This window comes from Hordeum vulgare, chromosome 6H (assembly GCF_904849725.1).
Source record: "Hordeum vulgare subsp. vulgare chromosome 6H, MorexV3_pseudomolecules_assembly, whole genome shotgun sequence".
NCBI classification, from domain to species: domain Eukaryota; kingdom Viridiplantae; phylum Streptophyta; class Magnoliopsida; order Poales; family Poaceae; genus Hordeum; species Hordeum vulgare.
The window spans coordinates 7,296,073-7,310,819 of NC_058523.1; the positions used below are offsets into that span (position 1 = coordinate 7,296,073).

The window sequence follows — 14,747 nt, forward strand, 5'->3', positions numbered from 1 at the left end:
TGTTGTTCTTTTTTTTATCTTGTTACTGATAGTTCTTTTTATGAATAGGTTGGGCCAAAGCAAATATCATCTATGATGTCATAGCAAAGGTTATCTGTCATGTAAGGCTGCTTCTGCCTTTTTTCGTTCTCGAGTAACTCGTTGTTATCCTTATTCCCACACAATCAAGGATACTAAATTTGGAGCAAAGTACTTAATGCGCAAAATAATTCAGATATCATTATGTTCAATGTACATACTTTACTTCAGATATTCTTGTAAGTACAAGATGTAGGCACTAGAAAAAGAATGTAATAACATGTAGCCATCTAGAATTATTCGGAGCATTCTAGAATAAAATGCCCACTTCCATTATTCAGTTGATTATCTGTTGTGCTTATATAAAGAAAAAATATCCAAGGATTTCAAACAACAGTGGAAAAAGTCGAGATGATCTAAGACCAGTCAATCCAGTCTTGTTTTGCGTACAGATTTGACTGTGGTTTGGGTCTGGAATTCAAGATTGAGCATGAACCTGTCAGATTTTGTTTCCGTTTTCAAGGGAAGATGTTATATATGTCATGATTGCTGGTATTGGCTCAATTTCTACTACAGTTATACAAAAAAGGATATGTAAAGATGAGGAGAGTGAGTAATCACATGCTTTTTGTTACTCCGTTGTTCATATTTAGAACTAGATAGAGGGAAAGAGAGTTGATAGCTCATACTACTTGAGAGTGAAGGTCATTAGGACTTCAATTTTTTGTATAGTACCTTATATGATGGCATGTAGTTTTCGTATATATATATATATACTTGAGATGTTTCTGGATAAATCTGGAGCTATGATGAGTTATCACAATAAATTTCGTATATACATATGATGGCATGTAGTTTTTGTATATACATATACATATACTTCTCTTTTTATCATCTTCCCAAATGTATGTTCTTTTGCCTTACTCCCTTTGATGAGTTATCACAATAAATTCAGGTTTGGAAAATACATGAAGCATTGGTTTGAATTGTTTGGTTAATACAAATTATGAATTTTCAGGGAAACAACTCACCATTCATGAGTGTTATTAATCCATACAAAAAGCAAGAGACACAATGTGACATCCTCGACTTTTGCTACAGTAGTAATCGTAATTAAGCTACAGTGATCAACCGTTAATGATGCCACGTCATCGGATTTCCATCTCAGACCCGCGTTGATTCGAGTTTGTCCGGATTTCAGATTTGAAAACAAAAGTAGAGTACGTTATGAGTTCATTGCAAATATTACAAGAATATATATGTAAAAACGAGGAAAGTATTAAAGAAACAATAAAGATAAAAGAAAGAAAGAAAACTGAAAGAAAGAAATAATAAAAAGAAAAGGGAAAAGAGAAAATAAAACAAAACAAATGAAAAAAAAAAGGAACAACCCCCCCCAACCGGCCCAGCTGGGCCAAAAAGGGCCCAGCCGGCCACCTCCCGCGCCCCCACCCCGCAAACCCTAACCCCCCCTGGCGACCGACCCCTTCCCTCGCTACTCCCTCCTTTCCCCACGCCGCCGCCGCCAGCCCCCCCCTCGTGGGGGCCCCACCCCACCTCCACCACGAGAGGACCCCCACCTCCCTCTCGTGACCCTCTCCTCCCCACGATCCCTCTCCTTCCGCCGGCGGCCTTCCCCCTCACCCCCGGCGGCCCCTCCCCGTCTATGACGGATGTTCCTGCGTTAGCTCATGCCTAGCCTGCATATTTCCATGTCAGGTTTTGTGTTGCATCGGTGCTATTATTTATTGTTTCTTCCCCCTCTTCTTACCGGTAGACCCTGAGACTGACGCTGCTGCCGGGTACATCTACGACCCTGCCGATCAGTCCTTTGCCGCAGAACAGCAAGGCAAGCAAATTCCCCTTGATCATTCCTATATCGCCTATGTCTTTCTTCCTACTGCTTGCATTAGTATTTTGCTACTGTTGTAGTTAGCTCCTATATCTGATGCATAGCCTGTTTTTGATGAACTGCTACTTTCAGTCCTGTACCTTTAACCTGCTTAGTATAGGTGGAGCAGTCATCCCCTCTGACCCCGTAGTTCAGTTGCCCCGCTTGTTTTCAATTCTCGATCTCTGATCGACGAGCCAGAACCGACACAGCACGTTCACCCCCCTTCGTTGTACGACGCTACAGGGATACTATCGGGTACCGAGGGTGACACCTCGCTAAGTACTCCTGATGATATCTCTGTAGTATAGTTAGTCGGTCGTGGTTATCGAGGGTGATTCCTCTTTCACCATTCCCGATGACGTCTCTGTCGTGCCACCCCGCGAGTGTGGGACCTCCGAGGGTGATTCCTCTAAGCCCACCTTGACGGGTACATCGTTCGGAATCCAACGAGGGTGATACCTCGGATTCCCCCCGATGTTACAACCACACAGTTACTCGACCATGTTACTGGGATCTTCGGTGATTAGTTGTAAGACGGGTGGATTCCCGCGAGACTGTGTTGTTGGCCTAATTAAAATGCTAATGGATTTGGGTATTTGATCTGGGTTGGTCGGAGACCTTTTCGCACTAACCGGCTACGCGGGAAGAATTATGGGTACTCGGCGTCGCGGTATCAGCCGAAGCTTTTCAGATGCCAGCAGTGTAGCGGCGCGCGCCCGAGTGGTCCCGAGATGCATCGCGCTTGTGATTAAGGGGTGCTAGGACTGACGTCGGCCGCCCACGCCACGTGCAGGAGCGTGAAGGGGAACTGGGCCCATGAACCCTTTGTGCTTAGGTTTTAGACCGGCGGGCTGGCCTCTCTGATTAGTCTTAGGTGGGGCTGCGACGTGTCGATATTCCGAGGCCGGGCAGGACCCAGAAAAGTATGTCCGGCCAGAGTGTTATCGAGCGTGACGGGACATGTGGTGCACCCCTGCAGGGATGAAAATTAACTATTCGGATAGCCGTGTCCACGGTTACAGGACGACTTGGAGTTGTGCCCCGATCTTATACAACTACAATTGTTACTTAACTGGAATTAGTTTGCCTCGGGATTGCTTCCTCGCAAGGAGTCGAGGGAGGATCTTTAGGCGTGACCTCACTTTAATATTGCTGCAACAATATGACTATTAATGTGTTACCCCCCCGGTTCTACTCTCGTCTATTGCTGCAAGACCCTGAAGATGCTAGTCTTCGATAGGACTAGGCATTCTCTCTCTTTTCTCGCATTGCTGCAGTCAGTCCACATGTAACCCCCTTCTTTGATACTGATGCATTATTAGAACAGTTCTGATGTAAGACTTGCGAGTACTTTGGATGAGTACTCACCGCTGCTTTGCTCCCCCCTTGTTCCCTTGGTCCGTTTGCTGCGACCAGATGATGAAGCCCAGGAGATGGAGGTCCCCGTCGCCGACGACTGCTACCCCGACGGCGCCTACTACTTCGTGGAGGCCGCTGATGATCAGGAGTAGTTAGGAGGTTCCCAGGCAGGAGGCCTCGCCTCGTTCGATCGTTGTTTCTTTTGTGCTAGCCTTCTCTAAGGCACCCCCATGTTTTATGTCTGTACTCAGATATTTGTTGCTTCCGCTGACTCGTGTGCTTATCGAGCTTTCGTATTCTAGCCCTCGAGGCCCCTGGCTTGTAATATGAAGCTGATGTTATTTTATTTGTGTCTAGAGTTGTGTTGTGATATCTCCCCGTGAGTCCTTGGGTTTGATCGTACGCATTTGCGTGTATGATTAGCGTACGATTAAGCCGAGGGCGTCACACACAACATAAACGCGGTAACATATCATGTCATCGTAAATGTTAACATACCATATAAGAGAAACGCACACCTACGCATGAGCGTTTGTCCTGTTCGTAGGGTATGATGTCCCGTGGCAACGCACGGGCGATCAACTAGTATCATGTAAAAAACGGACCGCGGTGGCTTTAGCCCATTTAAGCCCCATGTGTGTGTTAGCCTATAGGCTATTAGTCATAGATTCCTAAAAAAAAGTGCTATTAATCATAGCTATCCCACTTCAAACTGTTTCTTGATGGGTGGGGCCAAATGGTCATACACGGGCATAATTCAGGGTTTTTTGTGATGAAAAATAATTCAGGATGTTTTATGTAAAAACCAGGCTACACATGCCTTCCGGTCATTGACAGCGGGTCCGTAGCCATGCAGGTACGTCTAGTGAGCAATGTATGCATATATAAATATCATTTGCACTGTATATGCACATCCAGCCAAGTTTTGTTACGGGTTCAATGTATACCGTAAGTTTTAGCATCAAACTGATTTTCTTCGCCAAGTTCAAGCACGTGCGATGTAATTGACTCTTTTTTTCTTAGAGGTCTATTTGGTCAGCGTCAGCTGGCCTACGTGAACGGTTTAGTACTTTTTTATAGCTTGGCAGCTTGGTGAGTCATGCAAGATCGATCAGCAAATTGGACAGAATGGTAACTTGGTAAGGTTATCTATACCTACTCGTCGATGACTAGCTAGCAGCAGGAGCTAGCACCTGCTACGTCTGGCAAAGTGACAATGAGTTATTGTCATCAAGTGTTGAGGCCAGTATAGTTCATGGCACGGAAGTATACGACGCCGTATGCAAGTGCCCAAATGGATCCAGACACCACAAGATCGAAAAGTGTATACTACACATAGATACAGTTACCAGATGAAGTACTGCATGTACCTACAGAAAATAATACAGTCACTGAGGTAAGTTAATCACCAGATACGAAAGATCGTGTATAGTATACACGTACACAAACACTCCATCCTGTGTTTATATCATTGCGTCAAGAAACATCTTAGGATCTTTTGAGAAATCATTTTAATTGATCTGGAAAAAAGTGTTTGATCTAGTTCGAAAATCCATGGTGGTTGGAGGTTGGTTTTCAAATGATTTTTTTGTGTACAAATGCTCGTGCAGAATGTTATACCGGTGAGGAGATCGAAGAAGATGGAAGTTGGGAGGGATCGGAGGACGGGATATGCTTTGAACCGCGTGGCAAACCGGCAAGGCACAATGATCACCACCTGATTGATGTCACTAGCTAGAGAAAGATCTCATCTCAAGTTGGCGCCGGCATGCATGATGATTCCCGGACGGTGGTGGGTTGCAGATTCTGTATTTCTACATATAGATGTTCTTTTTAAGAGTTGGTGTCGTATTCATAAGTTGGTGCCATCTTTTAAATTTTTTGCAAATACGTATCAAGATACATGCCGTATTTTGTAGATTCTACTCCCTCTGTCCCAAAATAACTGTCTCAAGCTTAATACAAATTTGTATTAGAGCTAGTACAAAGTTGAGACACTTATTTTAGGACGGAGGGAGTATATTTCTACGTATAGATGCTCTTTCTGACACATATGACCCACCGGTCAGTCTCTTACAGAAAAAACCGGCCCGGACCGCGGGAAAAACCGACTCTCCCTCTCCATCCGGACCGGACAGGAAAAAAAAACCTTCTTCCCCTCCGGACCGAGCCCACCCTACTCCTTCACCCGCCTCCCCCTCACCGCCACCATCGTCACACCCCGCCGGCCACTCCCTCACCACCAGCACCGCCCCTCCCTCCTCCGCCCCCGCGGGCTGGAGGCGCTGCAGGCGGAGGCGGTGGCTCTCGTTGAGCACGTTGGTCCAGCCTTCGTCCGAGTCCCAGTCCGGGAATGCCGAGGAAGCGGATGCCAATGCTCTGATCCTCTCGTCGGGGCTCTCTGAAACGTCGTCGTCGTCGTCTTCGGTGTCGGACTCCCAGAGCGCGGCGTCCAGCGTGCTCTTGGGGGACACCCATTTGGCCGCCACCTCCTCGGGCTTCACGCCGCAGCCGGCTGATGCCAGGAACGGGTGCTCCAGCAGTTGCGCTGCCGTGCACCGGTCGCAGGCATTTCTTGCGAAGCACGTGGACAGGAAGTGCTTCGCCTCTGCGGACAGCCACGCCGGCACCGCTGGCACGGCGTCCGTGTAGCCGATCTGGTGCATCTCCGCGAGGACGTCGCCCATGTCGCTCCACGGAGCGCGGCCGGTGGCCATCTCGATAACGGTGCAGCCCAGCACCCAGACGTCGGCCGCGGGGCCCTGCTCCTCGCCCCGCGCCACCTCCGGCGCCATGAACGCCGGCGTGCCGCCGAACGGTCGATCGGAGCCCGCCGTCCTCGCGCCGACCACGATGTTCCGCCCCTTCACGTCCCCGTGGACGAGGGACCTCCCGTGGAGGTACGCCAGGCCTCTGGCCACATCTGCGGCGTACGCTCGGATTGCGCACTCCTCGAGCCGGCCCCCGCTCCTCTCGGCCACGTCGGCGACAGAGCCACTGGGCGGCGAGGGACACCACGGCGCCGGACGCGCCGCGGCCGAGCGTGCGGACGCGTGTCCAGCCCGCGGGGGCGGAGGAGGGAGGGGCGGTGCTGCTGGTGAGGGAGTGACCGGCGGGGTGTGGCGGTGGTGGCGGTGAGGGGGAGGCGGGGTGAAGGAGCAGGGTGGGCTCGGTCCGGAGGGGAAGAAGGTTTTTTTTTCCTGTCCGGTCCGGATGGAGAGAGAGAGAGTCAGTTTTTCCCGCGGTCCGGGCCGGTTTTTTCTGTAAGAGACTGGCCGGTGGGTCATATGTATCAGAAAGAGCATCTATACATAGAAATACATAATCTACAAAATACGGCCTGTATCTTGGTACGTACTCCCTCCGTTTCTAAATATATGTCTTTTTAGACATTTCAATATGAAACTACATACGGATGTATATAGACATATTTTAGTGTGTAGGTTCACTTATTTTACTCCGTATGTAGTCCCCTATTGAAATGTTTAAAAAGACTTATATTTAGGAACGGAGGGAGTATTTGCAAAAGATTTGAAAGATGACATCAACTTGTGAATATGGCCCGAATTGTGGTAGTCTTTTGCAATTAACTCGAAGTTGGCGCCGGCATGCATGATGATTCCCGGACGGTGGTGGGTTGGGTGACGAATTAAACGTGAGGGACGATACGTGGTGCATGTAATAAATCAAGGCATGCACGTCTCGCGCGCAGCCGGTGTCTGGCCAGGTAGGGTACGTGCGTACAATAGAACCGTTACGGAGGAGGACAATAGCTAGGCCGGGTTGCCTTTGCCTTTGCACAACCTGATTGTCATGCCATATGATCCGATAATTCAGGGACCGGGGTGGACGGAACGCAGGGACGATGATGGACGGACCCGACAGGCGTATGCCGTGTGCAGCAGAGCAGTGGACGACTTCCGACGACGGCACCTACAATTCCCGACGCCGCGCGTAGGCTCCCACTCCCACCCATGCAAATGCAACACTAACCTACACATGTGGATATATATGCACAGTGATATGCATTACTGTTACTTTTTCTGTAAACTAATATAAATAGTGATATAAACGTTTTTATATTAGTTCATGGAGGTAGTACTATGCACCGTTCAACTGATTCATCAGCTGGTCCATGCAATGCACGCGATGGCGACAAGGTAGGGGCAAGGCACATGACATGCCCGTGCTGCCGTGCACACCATGATTGATCACACCCAAGCCCATGCAACGTCACAAAACATTGGTTGCGTGACCGCCTGCCGCCCTTGAATACACTGTGCCCACTATACGGACATGCTTGTCTAGCTGAGTATTTGACCGACCCCTTGTGTTAGAGCATTTAAAGCCGGACGTCCTAAATCCGTCTCAAACATCCAGACTACCGGTAGCCTATCCGATTGGAACCAATCGTAATGAAATGACCCAGACGGACGTCTAAACGGGTCTTAAAAATTAAATGTTCAGGCTGACCGGCTTGTAAGATCTACCGGCGTGCTTCCGAACAACACACACGTACATGTATCCATGCACGCGACTAATTACTGATCGTTGAGTCCAGGGACGTCCATCATGTTTCTTTCACACTACAAGTTGATGATTAGCCCTAGCAATCAAGGAGTTGGATGCTGCACGAGACTAGACTAGCTAGAGACCACTAGCGTTATGGTACTGGTCTATTATCAGTGACAATAATTAATTAATCCGGCAGCGAGAGAGGACGAGATGGAAAGAGACGTAAGGTACATATGTCTTTCGTTTTGTTATTTATTCTAGAGAGAGAGAGAGAGGGGATCGTGCATGAGACGTGGCATCCATGCGTGGCTCCCAGTTGGCTCTGCGTTGGGTCCATACATAGGGTGGCACCTGCTTGGCACGCTCAAAGCTTGGTGGGATCAGCTCTCCACACACTGCACTGCCAGATGCACGCCGACGACAAGCATCTCCGCATCGTTGGTAGTTGTTGTTATGCATCAACTACATGAACATAATGCAGGTCCATGCACGGCAATACTCCACATCATTACTTGTTGTCATATTAGATCCAATTATAAGGGTGCAACTAGAGCTAGTGCAGGGATGCATGGCAGTAGATCTTGCACATGATAACGATCCCATACCGGTAACTGAGCATTGCTTGCACCAGTATATAAACGCACCGCTCGGCCATGCCATCGGATGGACGTGGTAGCGGGAAAATCCTATTTGATGCTCTATGCGTCAAAATGTCGACCAAACGCACAGGGAGGGAGCGATCACTTCAGATTGCTCTGGTCCATTAGAGGGTCCCGGTTTTGGAAATATTTGTAGCCTTTTTTTTTGGTTTTGCGAAACTTCTTGAAGGTTTCCTGGCCCTTCTTTTCGTTTTTTTTTCTAGTCCGGTTTCAAAAAAGTTCTGGTTTACAAAAAATGTTCTGGATTTTTCAAAAATGTTCAGGATCTTCAAAAGTTGTTCTTGAAATTTGAAAAATGTTTTTCTTTTAGAAAAATGTTTTGGATTTTCAAAATATGTTCTGGAATTTAAAAAAAATCTGAATTTTAAAAATGTTTGTCAAATTGGAAGATTGTTCTTTCTTTTTAAGAAATTGTTTGGGATTTTCAAAAAATGTTTGGCATTTTCCAAAAATGATCTTCAAATTCGAAAACTGCAATCTACATGGGAATTTGAAAAAAAAATCCTGTTTCGTAATTGTTTTCAAAAATATAAAAATGTCCTGGAATTCAAAAAAATTGTTCCTGTTTTTGTAAATTTTTTCAACAATCCAAAACATATTTTTAATTTCGAATTTTTTTCATATATTTAGAAAATGTTCATGTTTTCCGTTTCTGTATTCTCTTTTTTCTATTTCGTTTTTTTATTACGTTGTGCACAATTCAAAAAAAGTTGATGGTTTTAAAATTTATGCACAATTCGAAAAATGTTCACAGTTTCAAAATTTGTTCAAAAATCAAAAAATGTTCATGTTTCAAATTTTGTTCACAATTTGAAAAATGTTCGTTGTTTTATAAATTTATTCATGAATTTGAAATTTGTTTATGTTTCAAAATTTGTTCACAAATGCAAAACAAAATCGCAGTTTAATGGAAAACCTTCACCATTTTATAATTTTATTCAGGAATGTGAAAATTTTCATGTTTCTAAATTTGTTCACAATTCAAAAAATGTACACAATTTTATAATTTGATTAGTAAATTTGATATTTATTCATGTTTCAAATTTATTCGCAGATTCGAAAGATGTTCATGATTTTATAATTTTGTTCACTAATTTGAAATTTATTCATGTTTCAAATTTATTAAAAATTCAAAAAATGTCTACAGTTTCATTCTTTTTCCCAAATTGAAATTTGTTCATGTTTATTTTTTTTCACAATTTGGAAAATTTTCGCGGTTTCAAAATATTTTCACAGATTTGAAAAATATTCACGGTTTTATAATATTATTCACAAATTTGAGATTTGTTCATGTTTAAAAATGTGTTCATAATTTAATAACTGTTCACGGTTACGAAAAATGTTCTAGATTTTCAAAGAATGTTCTGGATTTTCAAAATGTATTCTTCAAATGCGAAAAATCTAGATTTTCAAAGAATGTTTTGTATTTTCCAAATGTATTTTTCAAATGCGAAAAATCTTTTTTGCTTCAAATTTGATAAGAAAAGGAAAGAAGAAAAAAAGAACCAAAAAAGGAAATAAATAGAAAAACAAAAGAAAAAAATAAATAACTGGGTCGGCCCAGTCGGGTGACCCCCTATGCGTCCACTCGGCAGTTCGCCACAATGAGCGGCGCATAGGAGGTCTCGCGGTAGCGCGCTCGTCTTCCTCCAGTTTGGGAGGGCCGCATTAAGGGGTTGGGATCTCGAGGTGGCATTGCGGGCTCGAGGCCGCGGTGAAACGTCCGTCTCACGATTGTTAGTTTTGCCCCAGCAACCGGGCCGAAAAGAGCCTCGATGGAATCACTCTCAGCCTAGTGTGTGCTCTGGGGTTTCCATGCAGAGATGACCCAGTGGTCTGCTGCTTAGTGGCCCACGATTTCGCTCGCTGCAACCTCAAGTGCCATTCCTTTTGTAAAAAAAATCTCAAAAGCAAATTACAAGCCTTTTTTGTGGGAACAACCCTTATGAATTATTTTTCTTATGCCTGCTCAATTTTCGTTCTCTTTCCTGCATGATGAAATAAACATGGTGATCTAAACGATGTTATATTTTCTTACAAAGGGAGTAACCAAATATCTACAATCGACACTTAAGGGGTACACATAGGTTGTACTAGAAAAATAAATCCACGCATAGCTGTATTTAGAAATCATTCGTAGGGAAAAACACTCGAGCGATCAGCAAGTGCTGCTGAGCCAAATCTTTAGGCGTGAGAGCACATGTGGAAGCCTATTTCTTCACTTGTAAAAAAGGCAACCAATAAGTGTTCGTCTCCCGTGAACGCTAACTGTTAGTTCATGCAGAAATTCGAGGGGACATGATTGTGAGTCATCCCTTTCTACATACAAAACTCATGGAAGAAAGATGGTAGTAGCGGTGGTAGTGTCTCCAAGATCTGAGGATGACAACCTCGTCATTGAGATTCTTCTACGCGTCAACTTCGCAACCATCCGTGAGTTCCTCCAATGATTTCGTGAGCTTCATCCGCCTAGCCTCCTTAGAATTTACCGTGGTGTACACTTCCATCACCCAAAGCTCACCGCCGTCATCCACAACACTTCTTTTCTAGAGACTGGGAGCGTATGACCCAACTGTAATTGTTTCCCCCTTAGAAATGAAGGCATCCTATTCCAGCTCATAAATTGGAAACACTTGTTTGATCTAAAATTTTCTTTCCTTTTTCTTGTTGCCCTTTTTCATATTACCCCATTTTTATGTAGTTTTATTACACAATCCATGAGTGGCATACATTAAAGTATAGTTTTTGTTCATGGTTAGTTGTCGAGAATATCCAATTCGAATATGATGAAGTTATTTCTATATATGAGAAATTTCTAAAAGTGCCATTACTAGCTTTTCTACTTATAAGAACATTTTTATTTTAAAATATGAATATTTTCCATATCAGTTGAAACATCTTCAGAGATAATCTCATGGATTTGTTTTGTGCCAAAATAATTATTAGAAGCCATGTCAATATTTTATTTAGCATACATGAATATTCTTTTTGATGTTACAAATATTTTACTAGAGGGCTAGCTACTACCTCCATTTCAAAATAATTTAAATTCAAGATTTTTCAAAGTCAAAATTCATAAAATTCTGCCAACTTTATAAAAAATTTTGTTAACATCTACAACAGCAAATTTTGCTTTATTACATTAATTGTGTAGTGATGTTAGTATTTTCTTATTTTTTAGCCTATTAGATCACAACTAATCCTCTCTTTAAAGCTGAAATTAAAAAGCCATGCAAAATGGTTTCCCAGTAGCCAATTAGAAAAGACATACATCACATTTAAGGAGGAATGCATGTGGACGGGAGCATTATACGAAGCAAGTTAAAGCAATTTAATGCTAACTGGGCCTTAGAGAGGGGGATAAAACGGCGCAATTAAAAATTGCAAGTGAGTCTAAGGCTGGTTGTAATGGGGAGTATCATATACTAGTATCATGCATATGATACTAGTGTATGATACTATACCCGTAATGCATAGTATCATATGTTAGTATCATAGGATAGGTTATTTATTGCCATGCATGACACATATTAGCATAATATTTAATATAATACAGTATCATGATATGATACTCAATTTATATTAATATTCATGATATGACACATATTAGCACAACATTTAATATGATACAGTATCAAGATATGATATTCAATCTACATGATATGATACACACCGGACCAGAGGAAGTAGTAAATTTATGTTCAACTTATGAGCTAATTAATGTACAACATAAAGTAAATACATTTTTATTTTTATTATTTCCTTTCTTGGTATGTGTTGATTAATACGTCCATCAAGAAGAAATTATGCGTTATCCTTTGGTAGCAAGTTTTAATTATACATTAATTGATTGCTTTAAATAGCTTGTTATCTATACCTATGGATTTGCCTTTATATAACATATGTTATTTGCAAGTAAGTATGCAATTAATGTATTTGGCCTATAAAAAGCAAAGGCATTAACTCGAGCATACCAATTGTACTCATCAGTCCAACAGAACCACCCCACTGATCAAACATGGATGTCAAATTAGCAACGCTTATGTTGTTTGTGCTCCTCGGATGCCATGTGTTTCCCGTGCACTGTAAGTACATATATACATCTACCCTAGTAGTATATATCACATATATCAATACCTTGAGTTCTTGACAATCTCATCATACACATGACTTATGATGATGATTCATTTAACTAAATGCACATTAATGTGTTCCTTGATGTATCAGGTGGTCGCCAGATAAATGGTGGGATTGGAGCGAAGGCCAATAGTGTTGTGTGTGAGGAATACATGTGTCCATCACACATGTTGGTGTTGTGCAACACAGTGGCCCGGTGAACACTGCTATGACAACCTAGATGATTGCGATAAAGTATGCCCACATGCGTATACACCATCATTACCTATGACTGAACGTACCATGTCTTAGTTCAAGCCTGCCGTCTAATGACGTCAATAATGAAAATCATTCAATGGGCGGGAGCTAAGAAATCACATATTTGATCTTATATATGTATTTAGAGTTTGAATAAATTGTATCTTCTTCATAATGTATGTAACTATCATTTTATTGACCGGGACACACATTCTCTACTAATTTTCTAACAAAAATGAGGAATTCATAAACAAAAGGATTTAACAAATTCCTTGATTGATGGTCATGTGCATCGACTGAGTCAGATCTATAAAAAATGAATTCCTCCATCAAACAGTTTGTTTGTGTTAATCATGACTAATACTTACACCAATAATATACGTAGTATGATACTGAAATTATACTATGAGAAGGTGCTTCTGACTACCTGTTTTTTCTAGCTTTGTAATCAACACTTATATATAGTTCCATGCTAGAAGAGCTGGGCGCGATTTTCTGCACAAAATGTATTGTTGGGTTTCTAAAAGACATACTCACTCTGTTTGATGATATAAGATGTATTAATTGTTTGAAAAGTCAAACCTTTTATATTTAATAAAATTTGTAGAGAAATATATCAAGGAACATAATACCAAATCAGTATGATTAGATTCATTGTGAAAGGAATTTTCATACTTTTTTGTTTAATACTGTGGATGTTCATATTTTTTTGCTTTGAACTTGGTCAAATTAAAAAAAAATGACTTTTCAAAAAACTAATATCCGTTATATTTTGGCATTGATGGAACATTTAGTTTGGCGAGTGGAGGAGATCGTCGAGTGTGCTTCAGAGGCGCCCGAGGAGCACGATGAATTTTGCTCGCGGTGGAGTCTTTCCTCTGTCGCGTCATCACACGACGTCCATGTCAACGGCGGCGTGCTACTCTCAAGGACGTGTGACTGCCGACCCCCCTACAACTACATCTTGGAGTCTCGCAGCAAGCTACTATGGTTCTAGGTTAATGCTAGGACACATTAAAAAGTGGCAAATAGCCGATTTTCTCCCCCATGTCGCCCTCTCCTGCGGGCAACCAGGATGAAACCCTAGCCGCCACACCAGCTCCCCTTCCTAGATCTCCCACCCCCTCACCGTCACCGGCAAGCTCCGCCCGGAAAGTCCGACACGACGTCGGCGGTGGCGAGGTATTCCTTTTCTCCCTCTCGCGAGGACAGGGAAGCGCGGGGGCGCTCGGCCAAGGAGTGGCGTGGGGCGCGATGGGCGCCGGTAGGTGGACGGGACGAGCAGGCGTAGTGGGCGCAACACGAGTAGGTGTGACGGTCATGGCGGGCATGGCACGAGTGGGTGCGGCGACCGGGCTCTGGTGGGCACGACGTGCAGGCAATGGCGGACCACGCGGGGGCGATGGGTGTGGCATGCACGTTGCAGGTCAGGCCCAGATCCATGGGGTGCGGCTGCCACTGTCGCTGCCAACAGACGAGATCTGGGATGACACGCCATGCTGGCGCTGGTGTGGGCGGCAGGATGAGGATGGCGACTTTGCAAATCCGTGCGAGAGAAGTGGATGGGAGATGGTGGCACGAAACATCGGTGTTGCATCCTCGTGATGGTGGTTTGACAAGTACGATGTGGCTGTGGATGGGAGGACGAGATAGTGGTTGTTGGAGGGAGAGGGATGGCGTCGCTGCGGTTGTTGCATCCTTCGTCGGGTGATGAATGGCCCATGGGCGTTGCATCCTCGAGGAGACGAATGGCGCCTTACTTGGTTGCATCCTTCCGACAGGAGAAGAATAATGGCGCCGTTGCGGGTTGCATCCTCCGTCCGGTGGGACAAGCGGATGCAAGGTTGAAAGCACGTCTAGCTTTTCGGGGAGGTGCGGTCGGAGGTGGATGCAATGGTAGTGGTTGCGGTGTGTAGGCTTACCGGATC

General features: G+C 44.0%; 1 protein-coding gene across 1 annotated transcript; it reads right to left on the reverse strand.

Annotated features, from left to right (window-relative positions):
- Window positions 1-4,616: 4,616 nt before the first annotated feature.
- Window positions 4,617-14,141, reverse strand: LOC123404861 (serine/threonine-protein kinase ATG1-like). Its single transcript, XM_045098803.1, is given in 4 exon segments — window positions 4,617-4,641; window positions 5,438-6,274; window positions 6,276-6,576; window positions 13,949-14,141. Coding segments are annotated over 4 exon segments (1,356 nt in total).
- Window positions 14,142-14,747: the final 606 nt, after the last annotated feature.